This window comes from Meriones unguiculatus, chromosome 4 (genome assembly GCF_030254825.1).
Source record: "Meriones unguiculatus strain TT.TT164.6M chromosome 4, Bangor_MerUng_6.1, whole genome shotgun sequence".
Taxonomy (NCBI): Eukaryota; Metazoa; Chordata; class Mammalia; order Rodentia; family Muridae; genus Meriones; species Meriones unguiculatus.
Window position 1 is genome coordinate 95,515,863 of NC_083352.1, and position 27,541 is coordinate 95,543,403.

The window sequence follows — 27,541 nt, forward strand, 5'->3', positions numbered from 1 at the left end:
ACTCCCTCTCGCCTCCTCTGCACTAGCAAAGGTGAGCTTGAGCAATCCCAGGGTAGCTGTGCACGCTCCCCGATGTGGTCAGTTCAGCTTGCCCTCTGTCTGGAGGCCCCTCCCTCCTGCCTGCTCAGCCTCCACCCTGCTCACCTTCAGTTGCAGAGCGGGTTTCACTTCCTCCCTAGTGCTGTTTTGATCTCCTTCTGGGAGCACCCTGTGGCCCCACCTTCTCATGCTGACTACATTCCTATCTTGTTTTCCAATCAGGCAGCTCACAAACCCAACAGTAACTAGCGCAAGTTACCACTCAGCTTTTTCCCCTCAAGTTCCTAGCACAGACTCAAATGATGGGTGAAGGAAAGAGCAAGCTTGCCTGGCTTCAGGGTGGGCTCTCTAATGCTGTTTAATTGTGAGGGTGCCTGTCTTATTAGAAGGTGATAGTAGATGGTGGGGCGTAAGTTCCGTGCCTGTGCAGACAAGACAGAACTACTCTTCTGATAGCCATCGCATCCAGCCTTAGTGAAGAATGGCAAGAGCCCTCAACCACAGAGCGGTGTGGTGGGCCCTGCATCATATAGGAACCTCATATTTGGTGTGTGATGGTTCTATAACCCTTCTGAAGAAGCTGGCTGTTGGGCTCTAGCTTCTTAGGTTTCTAGGCCACAGTGGAAAAATTTCCTGGAGTTTTATTTGGCGCATGTTAGGTGTTGGTTGGTCTTGCCCAGTATCATGCCCAGCATGTGGTTTCACCTGTCTGCCCCTTACTCAGCTGGCCAGAAGCCACACTCCTTTGATCTGAAGAAGTTTGTCTTTGCCACATGCTTTCTAGGTCTTGGTTCAGGCAAGCAGGCTGCCAAAACTGCTGGTTCCTAGGGTAAGGCTGACGCTCTCCCCAGAGACTGCTACCTTGGAGCTAGACGCACATGCAAAGCAGAGCCTTTACAGAAATTTCAAACTGCTCTTTCCCAAAGCTTAGAACTCTCCTGCCCCAAACTGTTAACCTTGAGAAAGTTAAAGCTTTCAGAATGTCAAGCCCAGGCCCGCACATTCCTTATCGGCCTCTTAAGAATGCAAATTTTGAGGTTGGGAGACATGGCTTAGCAGTTAAGAATGCTGGTTGCTCTTCCAGAGGAACAGGGTTTGGTACCCTCCTGGTGGCTTGTAACTGTCTATAACTCCAGTTCCAGGGGTCCAACAGTCTTCTGGCCTTAGTGGGCAGCAGGCATATGCCTGGTTCACAGACTTAGGTGCAGGCCAACACCCACCTCACATAAAAATCTCCATGTCTTCCGATCGTGCTAAGTAGCTGCTGGCTCTGCCTGGGAGCTTAATCTTCAAGTCCTGGAGTCAGAGTAGCAGCTGTCCTTAATGAGAGGGAGCAGATCTGTGTGGATGGGTCCTCCCTTGGAAAAGTGTCAGTGGGTGTGTAATACTTACCGCGAGGGTGTGGGTGTGCATCCCTGTCCATGTCTGATCCTACCAGTCTTCATTGCTTCACACATTTACTGAGATCTCTATTAGGTCTATTAGAATGGTTGCACACAACTGATTGCACACAACTGATACTTGCTTTGTGTAACTTAAGGAATTAAATCTGATAGCCACTAGGATTAACAGCAAGAACAACTGGGTAACTCAGGTCCCAGACATGAAGGAGGAGTCATGGGAAGCCAGCAGCAGAAACAGTCTGCTGTCCGGGAAATAGTCTCTACTCAAGTGCAGCTTTGCTTTGCTTCTCCTCCTAGATCTATGGGCGGGGGTGGGGGGAGCAGTGTTAGCTGGCAGCTCTAGGTCACATGCCCACACTGCAAAGGGAAGGAGATGCCTTCTCACCTGGCTTTTCTAGTGGGAGGTTATCATCAGTCTCCCAGCAGGACATACAGTCAGGAATGTCCCCCAAACAGTAAAGGTTTAGATTGGTGACTAGCTGCCTCACATCAGCAGTTCTGTGCACAGGTGCAGCCATGCTATGTGATGTTCAGGTGGGGAGGACATGCTTCCCGAGATTCAGGTGTACATGACTGAGGTCACTGCTGTGGGGTGGGACAGAATGTCTTGCTTCATTCTGTCAGCCCTTCATTGCCACATGACTCCAGGTTGGTCGTGAGGACGGTGCCATCCACTGAGGCACAGACCACAGAAGAGGTAAAAGGACTGAAGTGATAGAACATTGGTGTTGAAATCCCATGTGGCTTTGATCTATGGAGATTAATGGTTAGATCAAGCTTGCCAAAATTTGAGACCCTGCCTCCAAAACTGTTTCAGAGCCCTGATACATATGTGATCTCTTACTGTCTACCTGGGGGTGTTTCTCAGCCACTGCAGTGGTTTTGATAGGCCGAGGACACAGGAAATCTGGATCCCTGGCTACACATCAGGGTCAGCCTCCCCCAGGCTCCCTCTCCACTGAGCTGGAACCAGGCACAGGCACCTTGCTCGGGGCAGAAAGGCATTAGGGCAGAGCAACAGCAGGACTCTATCAGCCTTCTCCCCATGCATGCCCCTGGGACCTTTGGAAATGTCTTTTGAAAATTATTATTTTCAAAGGTTTGTTTTATTCCTAATTATGTGTGTATCAGAAGGACTTACAGCTGGCTATGAACGGGGGGTACTGGAAAACCAACTTGGGTCCTCTGAAGGAGCACAGAGTGTTCTTAACTGCTGAGCCCTTTCTCTGGCCCCTCAAAATTGAGGTAGAGGTCAGAGGACAACTTTGTGGAGTCAGTTTTCTTCTTCCATCTTTATTTGGGTTCTAGGGTTCAAGTTGAGGTTGTCAGGCTTAACACGGCAAGCGCCTTTACCTCCTGAGCCATCTTGCTGGCATCCAGGAACCTTTCCCTTGAGGAGAGAGCAGCCAGCCACCAGCACCATTGCCCTCACAGACATTCTTCTTTGCTCTGATGCTAGGTGACTCTGCTGAGTGTGGAGATGACTGCCCTGAAGGAAGAAAGGGACCGACTCAGAGTGACATCTGAGGACAAGGAGCCAAAGGAGCAGCTTCAGAAGGCCATCAGGGACCGGGATGAGGCCATCGCAAAGTGAGTGACATGGATGGTTTACTCACTTCTTGTGTGTGTGTGTGTGTGTGTGTGTGTGTGTGTGTGTGTGTGTGTGTGTGTTGAATGCATTGCCCTGTGGCTCCTGCTTCCATCCCCTGGAGCGCACATGGCCACATCTGGCTTCTTGCTGGAGTGAGTGCTGGGATCCAGACTCATGTCCTCAGGCTCGTGCAGCAGGTGCTGCTCACTCAACCACCTCTCCAGCCTCTCCTTTATTTCTTTCTAAGAACGCTGAGCTATGTACTTATTTTCAAAAATCAGGTGCCAGGTGGTGGGTGGCTCACACCTTTAATCCCACCACTCAGCAGGGCCAGGCGGTTCCCTGTGAGTTCAGGCCAGCCTGGTCTACAAAGCAAGTCCAGGACAGCCAGGGCTATATAGTGAGAGCCTGTCTCAGTGAGTGAATGAATGAATGGATGGATGGATGAATGAGTGAATGAAAATTCTGTTATAAGCCCACCATAGTGTCATACACTTGTAATCCAGAACTCAGGAACTATAAACAGAAGGATCTCTAGTATGAAGCCAGCTTGAACGACAGAGTGAGTGCAAGGCCAGCTTAGGTTACATAACAAGACACACACACTCTCTCTCTCTCTCTCTCTTTCACATTATACAGAAGAAGACAAAGATAAAGGTTATTTGCCCTGCTACCCACTTCTCTTTGTCCCTAGTAGACCCAGGTAGTTCAGGTTGTCATGTGACTTGCTTCCTATGGGTGCGTTGACATATTTGTTGCATAGTTAATTAGGCTTTTTGGTTTGGTTTGTTGTGGTGGTTTTGGTTTTTGGAGACAGGGTTTTCTCTGTGTAGCCTTGGCTGTCCTTGACTGGCTTTGTAGACCAGGCTGGCCTCAAACTCACAGCGATCTGCCTGCCTCTGCTTCCCAAGTGCTGGGATTACAGATGTGTGCCACTGCACCTTTAGCATTGGATGCTAGTATGAATGCTTAGTATGTTTTCAACTTAGAATTTAGCTTCCCAGTGCTGTCATGTGCATCTGCCCCTTTTTGTGACTTCTGGTTCTTGTTTTCTTTTAAATTCCTTACGGACATTCCCAGGTACACAGAAGAAACATAGCAGGAACCCTCATCTACCCACCTGTCCGCCTCAGCATGAGTCATGTAGCTGGGCTCTTTATCTCCAACCTCAGACCAAAGCCAGTGGGGACTGGATTCTGTCCCCACTGTGGATTCAGCACTTTGCTTCCCTAACCAGCACAGTGTTGTAGTGGGTTATGTGGTTGGGTGGGTTTGTTTTTTTCCTGTGGTATTTTTAGTACTGAGGAGTAAGCCCAGGGCCTGGTCTATGCTAGGCAAGTGCTTCGCCCATGAACTACTGTACTGTGAAAACAGAGTGCACAGTCAGTGTCCTCAGCCTCCCCAACACACACAAGTTACTCTATACATGTGATTTTAATTGTTTAGACTCTGGCTCTGAAGCCCACATGCTCATGGACTGGCGCTCTGAAAGCCTGTAATATCTTCCTTCCATTCCCTCTTAACATTTGCTTGGTGAGGAACCCGGATCTTCGTTTTGCACTTTTTCAGCTGGGTTTGATTTCATCAGTTTCCACTCTTCCATTTGTTTTCAATAAGCCAGGTCATTTTCTCATATTGTCTTTATTTTGTTGTTTTGTTTTTTTAACAGAAAAGAAGTGTATAAATACGTTCCTTTGCAGTCAACAATTTGGAAATAAGAGAAGCAAAGGGATATTTTTCCATGGTCCCTATTTTGCTAGTTGTTTGGCTGATTTTGCTGTTTAGCTTAGGCTGGCCTCTAACTTGAAATTATCCCCTGGTCTCAGCCTCAAGTTCCGGGGGGATTACAGGTGTGACCACCACACCCTCTGATCCTAAAAAAAAAAAAAAAAAGTCACGGCCTTCATTCCTCCCCCTTTATGAAGGAGGTAAAAATGTGCACACTCTCAGCAGGCTTCCAATACATAGTGAGGGTTGCCTGTCTCGCTGCCTGTAGAGCGTGGACGGACGCGAGCACACACGCACACGCACACGCACACGCTCACGCACGCACTCACTAGTACCACCTTCAGATCTGCCCATCCTCTGGTCCTGGCATCCTTCCTCTTGGCTGCCAGTCCTGAAATCTGAAGAGAGCCTGTCTTAAGGGAGTCCATGTGCCTTTAAACAAGAGAAGAGGGGCACAGCAGTTCTCATAGTCTGACCTTCCTGCTTTCCTTCCGTTCTGCTTTCTGTTCTTATCATCTTCATCCCATTTTACCTTTGGATCCGCTTTTTCCCTGATCAGACCTCCATTGGGTTGTCTATTACTCTAGTTCATTTTCTGGAGTTGAGTACAGTACATCTTGGGAAGGCTCTCGCACCTGTCCATGTGCGCCTGGTGTGTAGTTACTAGAAGCGGGCATTGTGTGCGGTGCCCACATACATTATAAAAGCAGCCCCAGAACAATTTAGTCTGAATGGCTGTGCAGAGGCTGCTTCTTCACCTGGTGACTTTAATGTGTTCCAGGGAGACTCATGCCACTAAAGGGCTGCAGGGTCCCCAAGGTGATCCTTAGTGTGAGATAAGCCACTAGCAATTTTATCACCTCACGATTGAAAAGCACTCACTAAAAACAAGTTAATCGAGCAGGTAAAATGTCACTGAACCACACCAATGTGGATATCACAAATTAATCCGGAATGAACAGCCTGCCTTACAAAAACAAAAACCAAAAACCAGTGACTTCATTTATATAAGGAATTTTTCTGGGCGTTGGCAATACCCGTTTTTAAAGAATATGATTCATGTTCGGATGAGAGACTTGTGTAGCTATGCCTTCTGGGTCTGGGCTCCTGAAGACTCCCCTTTCCCTTCTGAGCTCTGCACAGGCCCTTGGCCCAGGCGTTAGTCAGCACATTTCATAGCTCTGGGCTGCTCGCTGCGCCATCTGCTGGCAGACACACGGTACCTCCTGAGACTAGAGCAGCTGGTTTGGGAACTGTCAGGCACATCGCGTCCGTGGCAACCGCTGCCTTGAGGATTTCCGCTGTTCTCTGACAGCCAATGGCAGTGCGCATGACGGAAGCAACCTGCCGCGCCTGACCGCTTGGACAGGCTTAGTCCTATCCCCGTGGCCTGCAAGCCGCAGTGGGCGGGGCCAGGGTGAGCCCAGCGTTGTCCGGAGCTGCCTTTCCAGCAAAGGGGCGGGTGGGTGCGCCTGTCTAGGGCAGGCTGGGGTGCGGAGCAGGTGACTAATTGCTGGGTGGAGGGCGAGGCAGGGAGGAAGTATAGTCTGAGCTCTGCTTCTTCCGGCTCGCTCGGTTAGTGTGGCGTTCTGAGCCCAGCGCTGCGGCCTCTGCAGGCTAGTCCTGCGGCTCTGGTACAGTATGCTTTCAGGCAGTGGCTGCTGCCTGTGCAGAGGCAGCTCAGTTAACTGCACCCTTCCTTCATACCCACCCCAACCGGTCCGTTTTTTAGCATTGAGCAGCTATAATATAATAATGTTGGGACAGTGGACAAAGTAGTCCCCAAAGCATGCAAGCTTGAAAATACTAAAGCATGTTGGGAGAGTCAGCATCATCGACATCACCAGACATAATCCAGTGCATTTTGGTGTGTCTTGTGTATCGACACACTGGCAGTTTCATTTCACAAAGCTCGACCTTTTCCTCCCTAGATCCATCCTGATAAATTGTCAGTAAACACCGTGTATCTGGGTGCCCATATTGTGCTGCCTTTTTAATTTTTTTAAACAGTTCCCCGATTATTAGATCCTGGAATTGCCAAACTGTAGTCACCATTGTGTGGCTTCCTCTAAAGCAGTAGTCCAGAGGAGTGTCCCCCTCCCCCACAGCAGCAGCAGGCCTCCACCCTGCAGCGTGCACAGCCTTGCGGGCAGGATCAGCAAGCAGCTCCTTTGCTGAGAGGCCTTTGATGCTGTCTGGGCTCTGGTCAGGAAGCATGCTGCCGACCTCCAGGTGATGCAGTGTCGGTGGCCCTTTGCGGACCCTCAGACTCCAGGTGCTCCCGCTCACCGTGGCTCACCTGTTTGCAGGAAGAACGCTGTAGAGCTGGAGCTCGCCAAGTGCAAGATGGACATGATGTCCCTGAACAGCCAGCTCCTGGACGCCATTCAGCAGAAACTGAACCTCTCACAGCAGCTTGAGGCTTGGCAGGTAAACAAGAGCCTGAGGTGGGGGATCAGCACGCATAAGACCTGTGAGGCCCTGGCTCCCAGTCCCCAGGGCAGAATGCCTTGAGTGCCCTTGTGTCACCCAGGCAGCCCGTGCTACAGATGTCCTGCCACCAGGGGTGGACTGGGCCCTCCCTCAGCTGCTCATGCTGTTTGTTTTAAACTAATATTGGGGCCCCCAAGTGACTGAATGGAACGCACATCTGGGTTTAGCTCAGCAGTCCTCCCACACGGCTGCTGCCCTGCCCTTCTCAGACGCCCGTGGCTTTCTTTTTCCAAGGGCACTGTGCTGGCAGAGTCCTGGAGTAAATGAGTCAGTGTGTCTATCTCTAGGACCACCATATCAGGGTCTCCCGACTCCATACAGCCCCAAGGTTGTGACTCGTGGGTGAGGTATTCTGATGTCAGAATGTGGGTCTAGTGATTAACATCTCCAAGAAATTCTAAGCTGCTAGATTTGGAAAGTCGTCTGTGACTTAATGAGGTGAGCCCCACAGTGGCAGACAGAATAGCAGTGGCCATTACGCTATGGCCCTGTGGGTCTGGCACCCACAGTCCTGGCTATACCATCAGGTCACTGGCTCCCTGGCTCCGACCATCAGCCAGCTAGCCAGAACCCTGGCTTACCAAAGCTGTTCTCTCTTCTCTCCCAACTACAGTTTGCTTCCTCAGGGCTTTTTACTATCTGGCTCCTTTGGTTTCTGATCTAGTGGCCTTTCTCAGTTCCTGTACCAACAGCTTTAGTTGTACACCCCTCCTGCCTTTGAGGTGAGATTGAGCCTCGTGTCCATTCATGTGTTTTTCTCTGCCATCTGTCCTGCATCTGCCACATTCCCGCAGCCCCCCACGTCCTGCGTGCCGGAGCCCAGCCTCATCTCTGTGCAGTGTGATGTGCCGTCAAGCCCCGGCCTCCTTCCTTCCATCACTGCCATGAGTCTGGCAACAGTGGCAGGCCGATGCCACTTCATTAGAGATGGGTTTTTAACACATGACCAGGTCCTGTGCATGTATGTGAAGTTCCAAGGAGATGTGTTTAATAGAATTCCCTTCTTAAACTTGGTTATTTAAAGTATAAAAGTGCAGTTTGAAGTGACTGCCCTAGAAAACACGACAGTGTTGAAAGGACTTTTTCCTGACTTTTCCCTTTTATTGAGCTTGCCTAAATAGGTTGGAGAATACTGTGCTGAGATTCTACATTGGGGCTTTGGGAGCAGAAGCCATGTGTTGGCAAAAATGACAGGGTCTAATCTAAGAGGCAAACGGAAAATGGAGCTGGCAGGGAAAGGATAAAGGGGAGGAGAGCTGGGAAGTTGAATCAGCACATATAAGACCTGTGAAGATGAGGATGGTGAGGATGGAAGGAGAGAATAGGGGTACAAGCTGTGGACTCCCTACCACCTGGTGATGGGAAGGAACCTGCTTTGGTTTCATTCTGAAACCTTCAAAGATATTCAAGTGACACCCACAGGTCAGAACATAAGGGAAGCAGAGGTGACAGACAAGCTGGTCGGGAGCAGAGCCAGGCTCTCTGGGTTTCCCCCTCATTTCCTCAGTGACTACTCACAGACCCCATCTCTACCTGCTGCTGGGAGCCCACCTCAGCCTGCCCTCACCTGCCATGTGCTTGGGTTCCAGCAGCTGAGTCAGTCCCTGTGAGTTTTGTTTCAGGGCTTTTTGTCAGAACTTACAGAGCTCACAATTGTGCTAAAAGCTGAAGAAGGCAGAAGGTGGTGGTGTTTGGGTACCGTGGTCATCACGCAGGGCTCCTTGCACATGATAGTGGCACAACCCATTGTCAGATGGCTTTTTCCTAGTCAGAATCAGGACTAGAGGGGACTGTCCAAAGCTGCTCTTGTAAGACGGTGTGGGGTGCGTTTTCTAGGCAGCCAGCTAATTAGATGGTTAAGGTCCTTACCCTATAAAGAAGCCAATAGACTTCTGACTTGGAACAAGACCACATTTCAAGATGGCATTGCCTGGCCAGAGGGGTAAAGGCTGTCCCAAGCATATAGTGGCTACCTGTGGAATGTGGGCATAGTGGCTTAGCCTGTAAGTGATCTGAAGGAGAAATTAGGACACCAGTAGCCTCTTGGGGCCAGGTCACTGGGCTAGAGAGCTGGCAAGTTAAGATCACTCTGGGCTGAGGATGGGGTGGCAAGCCAGACCGTGGGTATCCTGACAGCCTCATAAACTAGTATTGGGGGTGGGAGAGGTGGCTGCTCTGTTATTTAGGCCTAAACACAGATCATCAGGAGGGAGGACACTGGCCCTGAGACTGAGCGCTGTATGGCACCTATGTATCCTGGCATGGTACCACTTTCACATTCACCACTTTGTTGGTCCCCCAGCCCCAATTACAGTGCTTCCTCATCTCATACTTCATCTTCACCTTCTGCCCACATTTGTCACCTCCCTGCCCCACCCCAGGGCCAGATTAAGAGCAGCTGCTTATTATCCCCATCCCCTCTCCCTCTCTGCAGGATGACATGCACAGGGTCATTGACAGGCAGCTGATGGACACGCACCTGAAGGAACAGAGTCGGCCTGCTGCTGCCTTCTCTAGGGGCCACGGCGAAGGGCGGGGCCAGGAACACAGCACCATGGATGGCAAACGGCTCTTCTCCTTCTTCAGGAAAATTTAAGTGTGGAGGAGTCAGGCCATTGAGGATGGGGGACTAGGCAGTTGAAAAGGGTCTCCCCTCAGCTGCGGCTGGGCAGCTACACTGCCTGCCCGCCTGCCCTGGGACCCAGTTGGTTCCGGAAAGCTCACTCTCTTTTGTCAATGTAATGGAGACAGAGGTAGGGGGCCTGGCTTGTCCTCTGAAGGCTGCTCCCCACCAAGCGACAGGAATGAACCCCTGTCCCCACTGCCCAAGCCAAGCCTCAGCCTGGGCTTCCCCAGGATCCTGTTAGTGATCAGGCTCAGTCTCTTCCCATGCAGCCCACTGATGGGCTCTGCCATTCAGACCCAGCTGATCACAGCCCACCCTAAAGGCTCTGCTGTCTCCTTGGATTTTGAACATGGGGAGCAGAGAGTGAGGCCCTCCTGTGCATGCCTCAGGAGGCCTGAGCCTCCACTCCACCCCAGCCACTGGCCTGGAGTGAGGGGAGGCACAGCCCTCATCCACGTGCATGCACCTCTGCTGGAGCCCCTGTAACACAGGAGGCCTAGCCTGTGGCTGTGGGGCCTAAGAACTGGGTGTACCCAAACTCTGCTGAGGCCATCCTGTACCCCAGGGAAGGTCCTGTCTTCTGGCTGCCACCACTCAGCTTCCTCCAGTGCAGTCCTTACCCCTAGGGAGGCCTGGGCCAGGCAGCATTCCCATTGGCCCTCTTTAGGCTGCAGCCTTCCAGACTCCCACTACCACACCACCACCACCACGGGGTAGGGCTGGGAGGGCCCTTGTCTTCCACGTCCCCCTCCACCTCAAATACAACCTCTTGGCCAAGCCGAGCACGTGCAGGCCAGAGAAAGGCCTCTGAGGGGCCTGGTTTAACCAGCCTTGCACTGAAGGCAGCATGGGTGCCACAGGTGGATGGGGTAAGGCTGCTGGGAGCCTCCACATAGTGCCCACCAGGCCTCCAAGGGCCATGGCCTGCAGCCTGCTGCTTCTGCTCCTTCTGCAGTAGCCACCCTATCTCTGCTGAGGCCCCAGCTCAGGCTGTGCGGGCCCGGCCTGCAGGCCTGCGGCTGCTTACCACTCACTGAGCCTCCTGCCCTCACTGGGGAAAAGCACAGCAGGGCTGAGCAGAAAGAATGTACTTATAGATATGTACATACCACAGTGCTGTAATTTTGTATGTAGCAATTGTGTAAATACACGTATGAATTTTATAATACACACATATAAATCTATAAAGGCATATTTTTAGAAAAACAGCGCATCACTGCTTCTTTTGAAAATAGTCTGAATAAGAATAAAATGAATTTCTACAGAACTTCTGCCTCAGTTCCTGGGTACGTGGAGGGTTGTTTGGTGCGAACATGCTCTGTGTGTCAAAAGCCATCACTGGGCCGCTGCTGTAGAGGGGCAGTACTGGACCCAGAAGGGGCACTTGTGAAGGTGGCAGATCCTGCCCCACACCCTCTTGTCTAGTTCCAGCTCAGAGAAATTCCAAGCACAAGCTTCCACTGCACCCTTCCGGCATGTGCAGAATAAACACGGAGCTTCCCCTGGCATCTTCCCACACGTGCTCTGGGCCCGGAGAGGAAACACCACCCCGAACCATCCATTCATGGAGAAAACAGCCTTGGCCCAGGGCCCTCCGCAGACACCTGCGCAGCACCAGAGACCACCGGACTCTGCAGCGGAAGAAACCAGGTACCCAGAGCACAGGGGAAGGAGAGCAAACAGACCCTGGAAGGAAATTTGGCAGCTTGAACCTTTATTTTTAGTATTTTTTTTTAAAAAGCATAATTAGAAACTTTCAATACAGAAATAATCCTAGCAAACCTTATTTAAAAGTTTGTTGTTTGACAGGAGTTTCACATCAGGTCCACCAGGACACCAGTTTAGCCCTGAGCCCCCCTCCCTTAGCCCCCACCCCCACCCCACTCATGCATGTAACACTCTTCGGGACAGGCACACTGTTGTTACCAAACTTACCCATCACCTGGGCCTTACCCAGCAGGTGCCAGAAGCCATAGCAGCATCCAACCTGGGCTGGATGCTCCTGGATGCACCCTCTTATTGCTTGAGCTGGCAAACACTCCCACACTGGTTTCCCAGGAGCTTAGGAGCACATGTGACCCCTTCTGCCAGAACAGCAGGCCCTCAACTCCTGGCTGGCTCACCTGGATCACAGGGAGCCACCTGCTGCTTGGCCCTGAAGTGTCCTCCACAGCCCCCAAACCCAGCCTGACACTCAAAAGCAGGCCCGTGACACAGAACCCCAGCTTTCGACAGTTCGGACAAGCGGAGAGACAGGTGAGAAGAAAGCCCCAGTTTTATTGATTAAAAACCCATCCACAGTGTTAACATGGAAAATCTGCAGTATTCTGTGATGATTGTCCAGTCAGGACTGTGCCTGGAAATCGCTAGGAAAGGAAATCTAGTAAAACCCATTATGGTGTCCAAATCAGTTCTTCCCAGTTACATGATCCTTAGGGGAAAGGGAACCAAGCATCCTGGAGAAGGGGAAGTAATCAAATAACAGATTACCCTGGTTACTCCAGGGAACTGGGGTGAGTGGGTGGGTGGTCACTGGCTACCCCCACCCCACTGCCACTGCTTCCCAATGGCTAAGGAATCTTCCTACCGCTTCATACTAAAACCGGTCTGTCAGTAATGCAAAGCTGCCTGTCCCAGCTTGGAGGTGTCTCCCATAGGCCAGCAGCCCCAGGCTGCCAGAGGCGCCTGGTACTACATTACAAACCAGCTCCAGTGGGAGGCCCTTGCACACACAGGAACAAGGGTGCAAGGCTCTTCCTTTCCCCAGGAAAGGGAAAGCCTAGCCGTGAACAGAAGCCATCACACCTTTTCTAAAAACACTGAGCCCAAAGTGGGACAGTTACAACTTTTGCTATTGAACTAATCAGATCTCAAAGGAAATAATTGAGGAACTTAGTTCGTTTGATTTGGCTTCATTTGTTGTGTCTGTTAAAATACTGCTCCCCCTTACAAGCTCCATCTCTGAACCCCTACCTTTCTGCTGGAACTGAAACATGTTGGGCAAGTGAGAAGCCACAGCTCCCTGGGTTTGTAGCAGAGGCATCTGAGAAGGCAGAACGAGAAACCTGTTGGCCAAAAGGGCAGGACTGACTTCCTCTATGGAGCTGAAGGCCTAGGGCCAGCAGAAGGCAGGGCCAGTGTGGAGGCGGGTTCCCCAGCTTCCGGAGCAGCTGTAGGGTAGGAGCCATGTGGAGTGCACTCCATGGGCCCCAAGATGGCCAAAGACTCAGCTAGGACATGAGGCCGGCTCCTCAGGAAGCTGCCGTCGAGATGGAATAGGAGGGTCTGTTGCAGCAGGTTGGCAGGAAGGAGGCAAAAGCCAGAGCAGGCCGAGGGTGTGCAGCTGGTTAATGCAATATACACTATGTACAAATGGGTTAATCAGTCCGCTCAGCTGGCAGCGTCCTCACCAGGTCCAGGCGCCTCAGCAGGAGAAAGGGCACCAGTCGGGAAGGGCAGGCTCGTCCAACACCTTCTTGGCACTCAAGGGGAAGGGGGAGGATGTGCCGATGGCGCCTCCCGATACAAAAACGTGGAGAGAATTCTTTAAATAACGGCACTAAACTGAGACTGTCCCCGAGGTGCCTCCGAGGGCCTCGGGCCGGGGGAGGGTGCAGTGCAGTCTCTGCAGTGGACCGGGGCATTAGCAGCAGCGTTTCTTTCGTTTACTGTTTTTCGTGAGCTTCACCACGTCGTTCTGTTGTTGCTGCTGCTGTTTCGCCAAGTTGTCTTTCTTTGCTCGTAGAACCAGCTCTGTGATACAGTTGAACATCTGGAGAGATGACAGAGCAAGGCTGAGTGGAGTGCAGTTCACCCACTGGCTAGCACAGCCACCTCCCCAGGCCATTTCCATTCCTCTGTGAACTGTCTGCGTGCACGCGTGTGCATGTGCATGGTGTTCCAACACAGCTGTACAGCCCAGCCTGGCCTTAAACTCACAGCTCTCCTCATTCTGCCTCCCCGGTGCTGGGATTACAGGTATACTGTGCGCCCTCACCACAGACTATGAAGCAGAGGCTCTCACTCTTCCTAAGGCTGCAGCCCTTTAATACAGTTCCTCATGTCATGGCGACCTCAACCATGAATCACTTCATTGCTGCTTCATAACTGTGATTTTGCTGCTGCTATGAGCTGTAATGTAAATACCTGATTATGTGACCCCCTGGGAAGGGATCAGGACCTACTGGTTGAGAACCACTGCTCTAGGCAGAGCTAGCAGAGTTAAAGGTTAAAAAGCAATGTTGAAAGACCAGAGCTGTCTTGGGGAAGTCAATCTCTTGAAGACTTTTGGTCTTTTCTTCCTGTATCTGTATGTGCACGTGAGTACAGGTACCCATGGGAGCCAGCGTCAGATCCCCTGGCACTGGAGTTTCAGGTGGTTGAGCTGCCTGGCATGGGAACTGAAGTCAGATGCTCCGTGCCAGCAATACAACCTTAATCACCAAGCCTCTCCAGTCCTTCTTAATACATAGGAAGATCCCTTCAACTAGAACCTTCCGGCAAGACAAAGGTATGCTGCTCTAAATGTAGATGGAAGGAAGCCACTGCCTATCCACCTGCTACCACTTCACTGCAGCGAGGCCGGACAGTCTGCCTAAACCCTTCCCTGACTACCCAGTGTACTGGTGTCAGGAGCCACCTAGACTCAGGCCTCCTGTCCATTCTGCCCCAGAAGATAAAGGCAACTGCAGGGTGGCAGAAGGCACCAAAAAGCTAAACTATGGGCTCAAATGCCCCCAAAACCAGAAGAGATGACTCAGTGCTAAGAGTTTTTACTGTGCCATCATGAGGACCAGGGGTGGGATCACAGCACCCACATTACAAGTGGGCACCTGACAGGCAGCTCTCCAGCTCCATGGCTTCCAATGCCGTCTTCTGCACATGCGCGCGCACACACAAGTCTTTCTAGAGGAGAGCTGAGCCAGCATCTCCACCCACTGAGTAAGCATGCTGCACACACTAGCCAGCACTTGGTCCTCACAACCTGGAGAACAACAACTCTCACTGTACAGATGAACAAATGAATTCTGAAGAGGCAGGCCCTGCCCTGGCTCTGAGGAACCGGTGTTCCCAATACAGTGAGAACCCAACTTCCCCAGGCACCTCTAGGCTCCTCTGGAGCCAGTCAGTGGGCCAAGTGGGGCTTGTGGCAAAAGCTCTAGTTTCTCTCACAATCACTGCTGCTTTGCAGCAGCTACAAATGAAGAGATTGCCTGGGTGGAAGCTCTGCCCATAAACCCCAGGAACCTCTTAGCAGGTGCCCACTTGCACTCTGGAGACCAGGAAAGCGAGCAACCAAGAGGGGCAGGAAAGGTGGTAGTGATGGCCTCAAGAGAGCAACAGAAACTGCATGGCTTTGGGGTGAGAAAGATCCAGGCTTGACACCACTTCTCACCGGTGGATTCCTAAGGCCATTCAGTGAGAGGAACTTCAGTTTTCCTCCAAGAAACATGGGCTCCTACCTCAGAGGACAGCTGAGCTAGGAGCGGAGACCTTTAAAGGGCCCGCACAACAGCCAGCTCACAGTGGGCACTAAATAACTGCTGGCCACTCGGATACCTACAGGCCTGGGGTGGGGAGAGGAGACCGTGATGGAGAAGAGCCCATGGGTGCTCACCTGCCCTCTGCCCGGGGCTCAGCCAGAGCTTACCTCTTCCACGTTGACATTCTCCTTGGCACTGGTCTCAAAGAGTTGGATCCCCATCTGCCCAGCAAATTTGTAAGCATCTTCTGTCTCTACCACCTTCCGCTCAGGGTCGTCATTCTTATTGCCCACTTTAAGACAGAGCATAGTCAAATGCCTGCAAGCGCCAGCTGCTGCTCTCCCACCGCCCCCACCCTTGGGGTCCAGGCTCACCTAATATTCGGCAAACATCATCACAGTTCTGGTTGATTTCATGAAGCCATCGCTTGACATTGACAAAGGACTCAGCACTAGTGACGTCGTAAACCACAATGACCCCGTGGGTCCCCCGGTAATACCTGTAGGGCCGAGATGTGCATCAGGGTTGTGGGCCAGGACGAGGGGCCTCCAGGAACCTGCTAGCCCCAGCAGGGCAGTGGCTGGGGAAGGGGACGGGACCAGAGCCAGACCAAGCCCTGCACCTAGCCTTGACCAGCAGGACAGGCTGCTCCAGCAGCACTGGCTTCTCAGGCCTGCCCTTGGCAGCAGTGGTGGGGGCAGATGACTGAGAGGTGGACCAGACCTAAGAGCCAGCTGAGGTGACTCAGTGTGCCCTGAGCTGGAAACTTCTCTGAAGTTCTCCTTTTGTTTTTAGAATTCAGGCAATTTTTTGTATTTGACACCATGTTATCACCATTCCTGTTTAAACATTCAAACTTTCTCTCAAATCTCAGTAGTAAAATGCCATTGCAAGAGGCTGCTCCCATATGAAGCCATGGCAAAGTGTGTCCCTTTCCCCTGGTGACACTTTTTTCCTTCTCTTGGCTGACTGTGCCACTGAGGGCAAGTACAGAGGACACACCGGCTTCTAGCAGCTATATGAGGGAATAAACCTGCAGACCCCAAGCCAGCTGTGAGGAAGGGCTAACAGAGGGCCCCCCAAAACTGGGAGCAGTACAGAAACTGCTAGGTACTCTTTATCATCAGTAGTGTTCCTCCACGCGCTCTGAGTCCAGATGAAGGCAGCAGAGCCAAGAGTGGGTAGGCAGGGCAGGTAGCCCCAAGGGTGGACCAGCAGGCTGTGGTACTACAAGAACATTTGTCTGGCCTTCAGGCATGGTGGAGCCTTCCCAGAACACCAAGGCCATGAGCATTCTTGGCTTTGAGGGAGCCTGAGAGTTCTACTCTGTCAACTCAGGACCCTGAACCACCCTGGCCCTGGTTTCCTAGCAAACTGCACTAGCTCAGCACACAGCATAGCTTGGTGTACGCCTCTGTGGACAGACACCCATTTCTGCCAGCAGAATGCCTCTAACCTTTCCTTTGCTGAAGACAGCAAGGAATGAGACAAAAATGTCCTTGCTCCTGTCACTCCAGGAGAGCACTGGGAAGGAAAGAGCCTAGGCTGGGCCCTCTGGATAATAGAACACTGGAGCTTCTGTATTCCCACCCAGGTGTCTTCCCAGCTGCAACCTCAGCACCCAGGTCTGGTTCCTAAGCCAGGGCAGGGCTTCATCCATTCTTCTTCTGGCTACCTGAAGGCCAGAAAGGCTCCTCAGGAAGAATTGACTGGCAGATGGCAAAGGGCTCTTTTAGCAGACACACTGGGTACAGTCACTTCCACTCCTACACTAGCTGCCATACTTCCAAAACATGCAGCTATCTTGAGATCCTCTTCGCTAACCACTGTCACAGTGCAGGGTCTCTCCACGGTGCCCTTGGCAGCCCCTGAGGTGCCTTCTGCCTCAGAGTGGACCAAGCCTAAGACTCCAAGGCAGGGCTAATCTTTGTTTCCCCAAACAGGACAGCATGCTGTTCCTAGGAGTCCTGGGCCCCATGGTGCTCGAATCCACCACAGGGCAGACAGCACCACACCCACACTCTCAGGTGAGGAGCCCTGTGCTCCCCCTGCAACACAAACCCCTCACTCACACACCCTCAGGAGACCAGGGCCCAGAAGGGTCACCTGTACTTCCATGCTGACAAAATGGGGACATTCCACTGAGATTTAGAACTGTTTACACAGGAGGGCCTGGGACATGTCCACAGAGGTCAGCCCTACACGCACTATGCCATGGAGCTCACTTCCCAAAAGCACCTTTAGCTGTGAGAGGTGGCGCATGCCTTCAATCCCAGTAGAAATAGGTAGATACCTTGAGCTTGAGGGCAGCCAGGGCTACACAGTGAGGCCCTGTCTCTCTGTCTCTCTCTGTCTCCCCCTCTATCTCTCACACACACACACACACACACACATACACGTGTCCGTGCAGCTTTATCTCTAAAATGGAGTAACACCAGCACAGACCACAGAAAGCCAGAAGTGACCCATGAAAAGCCCAGAGCAAGAGGCCTGGACTTGAGCCTCAGCACTGAGGCAAATCCTAACTAGAAATCAAGCACAGAAGATAGGCAGCTTGCCCAAGGACACACAGCAGAACAAAAATTTCAATTCCACAGTTTTCATGAGCACCTAAGAAGCAAGACTGCAGGGCTCAATGCTAGAGTGGTTTCCTCCTGGGGGCAGCTGAGCTCCACAAAGGCACTGAAAAGGAGGGCAATGTGCTAGACATCGGATTTTCCAGCTAAAGACTGGGAATATAGAGGAAGGGCCCAAAGAGCTGTGAGCTTCCATGTCTCCTCAGAGATGGCGTCAGGGAGGGTGACCAGAAACTACAAAGAACTGACACCACCCCCCACCCCAAGAACTGTCAGTGGCTCCCTGGGCACCAGGGAAGGGCTTGTCGCTAGCCCCATGAGGCAAACCCTGCTGATACTGCCACCTGAAGAGAAAGGAGCGGCCAGCAGGTAAACCAGTGTGCATGGGTCATGCACAGTCTGAGGCATGCCAGACAGCAGTCTGTATCAGCCACCGCATGCCCCAGCCCTGGCAGCCGCCACCGTACACCATGGCCTCCTCTTTAACTTGAGGAAGGACACGCATCGCTGCCACCACCCACTGAGGCCAGCAACCACCTCAGCCTCACTTCCACACACAGTGACATGTCTATCATGCGCGCTCTATTCAGCACGCCATTCAACTTCGTGCAAACACCCCAGGCGAGGAGGTCAAGGGACTCACGTAGAGGTGATGGTGCGGAAGCGCTCCTGCCCTGCTGTGTCCCAGATCTGCAGCTTCACCTTCTCTCCGTTGATCTCTACAGTCCGAATCTTGAAATCCACTCCGATTGTGGTGATGTAGCTGCCTGTATGCACGCAGCCCATTACTCAGGGTAGGGAGCCCTTTGGTCTCCCCCACCTCACTGTATGTACCCCATGCAGTCAAGGCGCTAAGGACAGAGCCCTGAACAAAGAAAGCACACCTGCTCTACTAGGCCCACAATGCAAGTGAGACAGGATAAAGTAAGAAGTTCAGAAATACGTACTACAAAGGAAGTTAAAATGTGAAACAACTGGGGAAGTAGAGGCGGAAGGCAGGGGAGGGACGGGTGGGCCTGACTTGAGAATGTAGTAAGCCTCTCCGTCTTGGGTTTCTCTGTTTTATTTTCTTGGGGAGGGGGACTTTCAAAACTGACTAATAGGATCCAACGCTGCACCTTCCTGGGGGCATAGCAGCAAAATATCTACAGTGAGTTTGGGGCGTGTGAGGCTAAGCCCCAGATGAAAGGTGAGTAAGGAGTCAGGGACAGTCCTCCAGGCCCTGTGCTGTTGCTGAGAATGTGCACTGTTTTGTGTGTGTGACAGTGGGGCAATGAGTTTTCCAAGGGCACAGGAAGCTTTCAAAATGGCTCTTAGGAGCTAGGTGTGGTGGTGCATACCTATAATCCCAGCACTTGGGAGGAGGCAGGTAGATCTCTGAGTTCGAGACCAGCCTGGTCTACAGAGTGAGTTCCAGGACAGTCAGGACTACACAGAAACCTTGTCTCGAAACAAAACCAACAAAAAAGGCTCTTGGGACATGGTGTGGATCAAGGCCGGCTGCCTTCTGCAGTCCACTCTGGTGAAGGCATACAAACACCTGCCTAAAAGCATGGGTCTCACGAACTTACCAAGAACCTCCTTCAAGAGATAGACACAGACGACCATGTGAAGTGTGGACAAGGGGAAGCCAAAGTTTAAGGTGAGACAGAAATGAAAGCAGGAAGTTGTTAGAAAAGCTTAGCAAAAGCCGTGACGAGGAATGGCAGCTACACTGGGGCAAGCCTCCAGAAACCAGGCCAGCATCTGGTACCCTCTAGCACCAGCAGCCCCTCACATGTGAGCAAGCAAAACAGCAGCACAAGGCAGAAAGCTAGAACCAGATTCGAAGAGCAGTGGTTCTCAGCCAGGGGGCTTTCTTCCCCAGAGGACACTCACAGTAATCTGGAGACAATTTTGGTTGTCCCAGTGCAGCTGGCAACTAGTGGGTCTATCCAGCCCAGAGACGCTGCTCCACACCCCAGCAAGAGGGCCTGGATTTAATTCCCAGCACCCACACGAAAAGTCACAACCACAGACATACTCGCAGCCAGAATACCCAGTTAAAGGAAAAGCGAGATTGCAGGGCTGCAGATGACCACAGCCTCCTTGAGAAGCAATTTGGGAGCTGCTGAGGTGGCTCAAATGAATAAAGGCACTTGCTGCCAAGGGGGATGACCTGAGGTCAGTCCCACATGATGGAAGGAAGGGACCAACTCCTCTGACCTACACATATGAAATACAATGTGGTGATCTGAACAAGAATGGCCTCTACGGGCTTATAGTTGAATGTCTAGTCACCAGAAAGTGGGACTGTTTGAAAGGATTAGGAGGTGTGGCCTTACTGAAGAAAGTGTGTCACTGGGGGTGGGCTTTTAGGTTTCTAAAGCTTATGCCAGGCTTGGGCTCCCTCTCATCTCTCTGCTTGTGGAACGGTATGTAGCTCTCAGTACCGTTCCGTCTCCCTGCCAAGATGACAAGGGACTGACCCTCTGAAAGTGTGAGCTATGCCCCCAATGAAATGTTGTAGTGAGAGTTAGGATGGTCACCGTGTCTCTTCAGAGCAGTGCGACAGTGAATTACGACACAAGGTATATCCCCTCATGGACCACGGCAGGTCCCCTTTGCCTTCAGCTTCAGGCAAATAAATAAGACTTAAAAAAAAAAAAAAACAATTTGGCAGTACCAGGCAAAGTTTAAACACCCTAGACCCTGAAACCTAGTAACCTCACTTCTGTGTGTACAAGAAGAAACAATGTATCCAGTGCTGCTTCAACTAGAAGCAGCCAGAAGCCACAGCGCTGAGGTGGGGTCAGTGAAGCCATCCAGACAGAAGCTACCTTCCCAGCCATTACAGAGCAAGGGAAGGCTGGGCATGGTGGCATCTGTTTTTAATCCCATTACTAAGGAGGTGGATCTCTGTGAGTTCAAGGCCAACAAGGTCTACATAGCAAGTTCCAGAACAGCCAGAGATCCACAGGGAGACTCCATCTGATAACAAAGAACCAGGGTTGGGGAGAGTGGTCTATGGCTAGGAAGGCTGAAGCATGTTTCTTGTCAAAGGAACAGCTATCATTCTTCATTATGGGCATCTTCCTATTAGATATGTACTATCTAAGAAGACTTTCAATTTCTAAATGTGGATACAAAGAGACCCTAGGTAGGGAAGTGAGCAACAGCAAAAGGCTTTTGTGAACAGATGGACCAGGCAGAACCAACCCCACTTTCCCTTATCCAACAACCAGAATGACAATCAAGCCCATCAGACAGAAGCATCTGGGTTCTCGAACAGGGTAGAGGATTTGAAAACTAAAGCACCCCAACAGCACCCAGGGAGGACTCACCTGAGAAGGTGTTGTCTGCAAATCGTAACAGCAAGCTGCTCTTGCCCACACCTGTGAGAGAGAGAGAGCATGGAGATGAGCAGGTAGGAGGGGCCTCCTGTTAGCCCGTCCTTCCTTAGAAGCCCAGTGGGACCAGAACTCTTCAAGGCCAACCTGTCTCCCCACACACCGAGAACATCGCTTCCACTCAATCGCTGACCTTTTCCTTCGTCCTCATGTAAGACAAGCTGCTCTCAAATCCTCTGGGGGAGATGACAGAGGGCCTCATGCCCAGGCCCTGTCCTGAGGGCTGCCCCAGCAGGCTGGAGGGAGATACCAGACAACAGAAAGAAGCAAGAGGAAGGTCAACCAAGTGAGACCAGTCCAAGTGTGTCCTCAGCAAGGCCCTCAGCAAACAGCATGCCACTTCAGTTTGAAAAAAAAAAGAAAGAAAGAAAGCTGGAGGGCTAGAAAGATAGCTCAGAAGTTAAAAAAATGGAAAGCTAGAAAGAGCCTTTGATTTTATCAGGGATATCCTGCAAATAAAGAAACTGAGGCCCACATGACCAGAACCGACTGTCAGTCACCTACCCCTAGCTGAGTCAGTGTGGCTGAGTGGGTGAGGCAGGGGACTCTGCTAGACACTTACTTGGCCTCCACCCCATGAGTTCTTGGACCACTGAACTTGCCACAGCAGCTCCTCGCTGTGCCTTGTGAACCTGGCTTCCCTGCGACCTCCAAACACAGTGGTTCTGGTTGGCCAGTGTACCTGCCTGCCTCTTGTCCTCCTGCCTCCATCACCCAAAAGTGGCTAGATAGGTCAACCTCAGAATGAAAGCTTAACACACACTCAAGTCTGTATGGTGGCTCTTGATGCTCCCAGAATTCCAACTGTATCTCCTCAGATGAGGAAACCAGGACTTAAAAGAATGAGTAGCTGACCTAAGATGTCTCAAAGGAAGGTCAGAACACTGATCCAAGTTCAGACCTCTCAAGCACCTCTGCACACCTCTGCTGATGTCCTGCTAGGCTTGTTTGCTTGCTCCTTCCTTCCCTTCCCCCACTTTTTTAGGGGGTGGGTATCACATAGCCCAGGCCATAAGCAGAGGATGACCTTGAATCTGATTCTCCCTCCACCTCCCAAATACTGGGGTTATAGGTGTGTTGGGGATCAAACCCAGGACTTCATGTGTGTGAGACAAACACTTTACCAACTGAACTATATTCGTACCCCTTGATGGGGGCACTTTCAGTCCTTTAGTAGAAATGCAAATGACTTCAGTTTCTTTGAAAAGCAATTTGGCAATAGCAAGAAAAATGTAAATGCCCCAGACCCTGTGACCTAGTATGCTCACTTCTGTGGAACTGCTACACGATGAATCCCAGTAATGAAACATGACTTAAAACAGAACCAACCAAAAGCCATTCAACCAGAGCATGTTAGTGCTGCCAGCCCATCATCCTCTTGCATCTTTTACAGAAACCAGTATAAAGCGATCCCAGGGGCTCCTATACACATCCCTAAAAGGTACCAAAGCGTTTTCTAGGACCCCAGGAATGCCCTGTGACTGAAATAAAATTTTAAGCATATGTGCATATCATGAGAGAAACCCATAGCTTGACTCCAGTCCTCACAGATAGCACTGCTCCACCCCAGCCCTCAAGTGACCGAGGCTGCAAACCACTGCTACAGACCGAGCTGTACAGCTGCCTTTCTCTAACCTGAGCCCAGACATCCTCTCCAGGCCATCTCCAGTGAGCAAGTCGGCAGGGATGCCCAGGAGCACTTGCTCCTGAGTATACCTGGGTCTGTGGGAAGATGCCCTGCTCCCGAGCACCCAGCTGAAGCATCTAGGGCACCTGCTGCTCAGCCTCAAGCTGACAGTGCTCGGCTCAGCACCACTTCCTCATTGTTCTGCCATGAGGCTTCCTGCTAAGGCCAAGGAGAGCCCAAGTTCTGGGCTGGTGCTCATGGTGTTCTGCCTGATACTAACACTCCATGGGCCCTGTGGCCTCCCCTGCTTCCTCCTGGAGGCTTCTAGATCCCGCTTGTTCAGCTAAAAGTCCATGTCTGGCACTAAGCAGTAAGTACTCTAGGACCCAGACCTCCCCTCCCTCCTCCTATGCATTCATTCAGTGCTGTGAGCTGAGCCCAGCACTTACTAGTTACCAACTAAACACCCTCCACAAACCAACAGTCTCAGGGAACTCCACGCTATTGCAGCACATCTCCAGGTGCCAGTGAAGCAGCTCGCAAACTCTGGTGGCCAGAGACAGCAGAATCCTTTTCCCCCTTAGACAAGGTCTGGCTGGCCTAGCACTCTTAATGTGTCTACAAGCTGGTCTCAGACTCACAGAGTGTCACCTGCTTGTGCTGGGATTCAAGGTTTGTGATACTCACATCTGGCCTTCATTATTATTATTATTAAATTTATCCAAATCTCTGTCATAGACAAGGGAGAGATGCCATCCGCAGTGACGGCAAGGACTTGAAATCCTTGGCTGCTTTCAGCAGTATTCAGAACATGGTTGGCTGCCGTGGACCTGATACCAAACTCCAACTCCGCTTTTCCCGAGAGGAACAGAAACCAAGACATGCCTGCCACCTCCCAGACATCCCGGCTGCCATCTACCCTACAGATGCACCCAAAGAAGAAGCACAGGAGGCGCCTACTTTCACCACAGTAACACTTCCTTCTAGCCACCTAGCTTAAGGTCTGCTACCCTGCAAGGGGCCCAGGCCCCAGCACACTCGAGGCCCCTTGGCCATTACCTGCTCCTCTGCATGCTGCTCTGGACCTTCATCCCAGCTCTGTCCCACTGCTTCCCTCTTAGGCTACAGACCCATCTTTTTTTTTTCCTTCGGCACCAGCCTGCTGTAAATTCAAGTAAAGGGATATCAACTTTAATTCTGCCTCAGTGACCACCTTCTCATGTAACCTCAGACAAACTGCCCTGTGCCCACCTCCCAGCTCCAGCCTACTTATCTGTTAGGAGATGGATTTTAACTCATCTCTGATGGCACACTAGCCTCCAGGGTCTAAGAATGAGGGTGGCTGGCATCCATGGACATTGTTACAAAAAAAAAAACTCAAAGTAAAGAACCTTCGGTATAAAGAAATGATACCCAAGCCCAGTGTACAATGTGGCTGAGTGGGGAGAACTTAGATTTGGAAAGGGCGTCCACTGAGGCCTACTCTAGCCCCGCATCACCTGCTCTTGGCGCTGGCGGAGCGGTGCAGAGACCCCCCGCTGTTGAGAGCTGTGGGACTTGGGGCCAGTCAGGCTTCCCCTCTGAACCTTAGTTTCCTTACTTGACAAACCACAGAGGCCATGTGTGAGAATCAGCTGAGAAAGTGTCTGTGAATCATTTGATATTCCTTAGAAGCACACACTCAAGGGGCCAGGGCAGGCAGGGGATGATGTCAGGCTCCCTGCTCAGCTGCAAAGCTGATTTTTTTTTCAACTCCTCTGGCTACCATCTCCCAGTGTCCTAAGTGCTCAGCTTTGGTGTGTCAGCCCAGGGCCAGGAGAAATGTCCCTCTTCTCCACAGCCCAGGCCTGAACGTTCACACTCAAATAGGACCACAAAGATCCTGACCAGTGAGTCCTCTCTCACACCTGAGTTCTGAGCAAAAAAAATCTATACGCCACACAAAGTGCACCATAAGAAAGCAGGCCAAACCCATCTCCTGGGTTTCAAAGAGAGAAAAGCCTACCAGCTACAGCTTCTCGCCGAGGTTAGCCTTTCAGTTCTGGACATGAACACTGGCCCAAGTGGTCTTTGAGGAGGGATAAAAACCTCTGCCCACAGCGGGCTGGTTGTAGCTCTGAAAGGAGAGCGAGCACCGTAGTGTCAGCAACTCCGAACCAAGGCCAGAGAATAAAGAAAACCCTCCGGCCCAGAGAACGGCATCAGCTGTGTCCAAGTTCAAATCTGCACAGCTTGCCTGGTTTTGTTTCATTCCAACCACAGCCAGCCTTCCACCTTCCTAACTCCAATCCCACAGTGACTCTTCCACCTCACTGGTTAGGCCCTAATTTTTCCGGACACCAGCAGCCACTGAGACTTCAGCCGTCTCCCAGCAGATCCAAACCACCAACCACATCCCAACCCAACTTCACCATGAGAGCAATACCCACTTATTTCCATGACCCATCTATGACAATGCCACCCAACAATCCTACATCTGAGTCTCAGGGGACTTGGTTGCTCTGTTTCCTTAACAATCCACAGGCTCTACCACCAACTTGGCTGCGTCAAGTCACATGACCTTCTATCCCACACACAAGTCTATAAACTCAGCTGCTCCCCAGCCTCCTTCCTAAAACATCATCTAAGCCTAGCACCTCAGCTACATTCCCATAAACATCCTGGGGCCTGCCTCCCTGAACTCACTGTCACCCCACAGATCTGGTCACCTGCCATACTCCAAACATCTCTGAAATGCTTCATCCTTGCCCAGAAACAAGTCTGCTACTGCAAAAGCTACTCAGTGTTCATTCACTGAACAAATGCATTTCAAGCACTTGGGGTACCAGAGGCCGCTCTATGAATCAGAGATGGAGCAGTATCAAAAGGTGTGTGTGTGTGTGTGTGTGTGTGTTCCGACAAAGCACCTAAAATACTGGGTGAAGACTTCCCCCCCACCCCACCCACCCCCCGCGCCTGCCTCTGGCATACAGTAAGGTAACAGCAAACACTGCACCCACTGTGTGTCAAGCCCTGTTCCCTTCACTACGTGCATGCTCGCTGGCTGCTAACAACAGCCAAGTCAGGCAGATCTTCTACAACTCCATTCTACAGATGAGGGAGCTGAACCATGCAGAGACTTTGTAACGATTCTGCAGGAATGCGCTTACGGCTGTACCTGCTGCACCTCATCCAAACGCACAGCAACCCGAAGAGGCAGGTCCTGGGAATAGCCCCATTTCACAGAGGGCTGAGTCTTCATGGGGAGACTCAAGCTGACAACACTAACAGTTACTTAGAGGTTACTTTACGCCGGCTCAGGCGCTGAGCACTTTCCCTACTTTAGCCGGCTCAGTTTAACAAGTCCCCACTTCTCAGATGCAGGCATTGAGGCTCGGAAAGGTGAAGCAACTTGCCCAAGGTCACAGAATGAAAAAGCTTGTGTCCCGGGACTCGAACCCAGGTCTCGCCAACTCCAGAGATCGCGCGACTTGACCAAGGTCACACGTGAGGTAGGAGCAAGCGCCGGGGCGCGCATCCTGCGCGCTCGGCACCCCGACCCGCCCAGGAGCAGCGCAGAGCCCCCCTCGCTGCGCCCCCGGGGCCTGCGGCCGCCGAGCTCCGCGCCTCCCGCCCCGCGCGGGCCGCGCCTCCCCGCCCGCCCGCTCGCCCGCTCGCCCGCCCGCCCTCCCCGAGGCCCCCGCGGGCCGCGCCCGGCAGGGCCCGCACCGCCTCCGGCCCCTGCGGCCCTCACCGCTGTCGCCGATGATGAGCAGCTTGAAGAGGTGGTCGTAGTCCCGGGCCATGGCGGGCGGGGGCGGCGCGCGCGCGCGGGCGGGCGGGGTCGGTACTGGCCTCGCGATCCGCGGCTCCCTCCCGGCTGCTCCGGCAGCGGCGGATCCACTTCCCGAACAAACAGCCGGAACTGACAGAAACACCTCCCTCCGCTCCCCCCACCTCCTCCTTCTCAGCAGCCGCCGCCGGTGCCGCCGCCTCTCTCCTTCCCGCCCCGCCCCACCACTGCGCATGCGCGCCGCCCGACCCCGCCTCTGCGCAGCCGCAGCCCTAGCGGACCGCGCCCTCCTCGCGCATGCGCGCTGCGCACGCTCCCCGGCGGCGTCCCGAGCAAGCGCGCCCGTCCCGGCCCTCCAGAGAACCGATCCGTTCCGCAGGCCTGACGAAAGGGAGACGACGGCCGGCTGCGGGGCGCGGGGCTGCGGGGCTGCGGGGCTGCGGGGCTGCGGCTTGGCGCTCAGCGCTGAGCGGAAGTCGCCTCCGAGCCCCACGACCCGAGGGTCCGACGCTTCTGGCGGAATGGGGTATCCGTTCCGGATTCGGATCCGTAGGGCGCACCCTGGTCGCCTGCGGGTCCGTTCCTTCGGCCTCAGTTTCCCGAGGTGCAATCGAGAGCCAGCCCCAGGCCTTTCCAGTTTGGGTGGATGCCCTCCTGTCCTTCCCCCTGCGCTGCCACTGCCATCCTTACTGTAGACTTGCAGAGATTGCACCATCCTTGTTTGACTTTTTCCACACAGGTTCTCAAGTAGCCCAGGGTAGCCCCAGACTCGCCGAGTAGCCGAGGATAATGAACTTCTGATCCTCCTACCTGT

At 52.4% G+C, this 27,541-nt stretch overlaps 2 protein-coding genes across 6 annotated transcripts in view; one reads left to right on the forward strand and one right to left on the reverse strand.

The window, feature by feature from the left end:
• The window catches only part of Bicdl1 (BICD family like cargo adaptor 1), an 87,814-nt gene extending 76,667 nt beyond the window's left edge, over positions 1 to 11,147 (forward strand). For 2 of the 4 annotated variants that reach the window (XM_021631781.2, XM_021631780.2), the window contains 3 exons: positions 2,902 to 3,032; positions 7,071 to 7,191; positions 9,689 to 11,147. In XM_021631781.2, the coding sequence (XP_021487456.1) occupies positions 2,902 to 3,032; positions 7,071 to 7,191; positions 9,689 to 9,850 (414 nt within the window). In that variant the 3' untranslated portion in view covers positions 9,851 to 11,147. Of the gene's footprint in view, positions 1 to 2,901; positions 3,033 to 7,070; positions 7,192 to 7,867; positions 7,977 to 9,688 lie in introns of all 4 variants that reach the window. The other 2 variants (XR_009591505.1, XM_060382550.1) reach the window with 2 other exon arrangements.
• A 426-nt stretch (positions 11,148 to 11,573) lies between these two features.
• On the reverse strand, positions 11,574 to 26,883 carry Rab35 (RAB35, member RAS oncogene family). Of its 2 annotated transcripts, XM_021631782.2 has the most exons (6): positions 26,689 to 26,883; positions 21,263 to 21,313; positions 18,583 to 18,706; positions 15,738 to 15,862; positions 15,531 to 15,655; positions 11,574 to 13,652 (listed from the first exon to the last, which is right to left on the reverse strand). In XM_021631782.2, the coding sequence occupies exons 1-6, from the start codon at positions 26,738 to 26,740 to the stop codon at positions 13,524 to 13,526; spliced, it is 606 nt and encodes a 201-aa protein (XP_021487457.1). In that variant the 5' UTR covers positions 26,741 to 26,883; the 3' UTR covers positions 11,574 to 13,523. The 2 variants fall into 2 exon arrangements, with proteins under 2 accessions (XP_021487457.1, XP_021487458.1); XM_021631783.2 differs by lacking the exon at positions 15,531 to 15,655 and having other exon boundaries at positions 13,546 to 13,652.
• Positions 26,884 to 27,541: the final 658 nt, after the last annotated feature.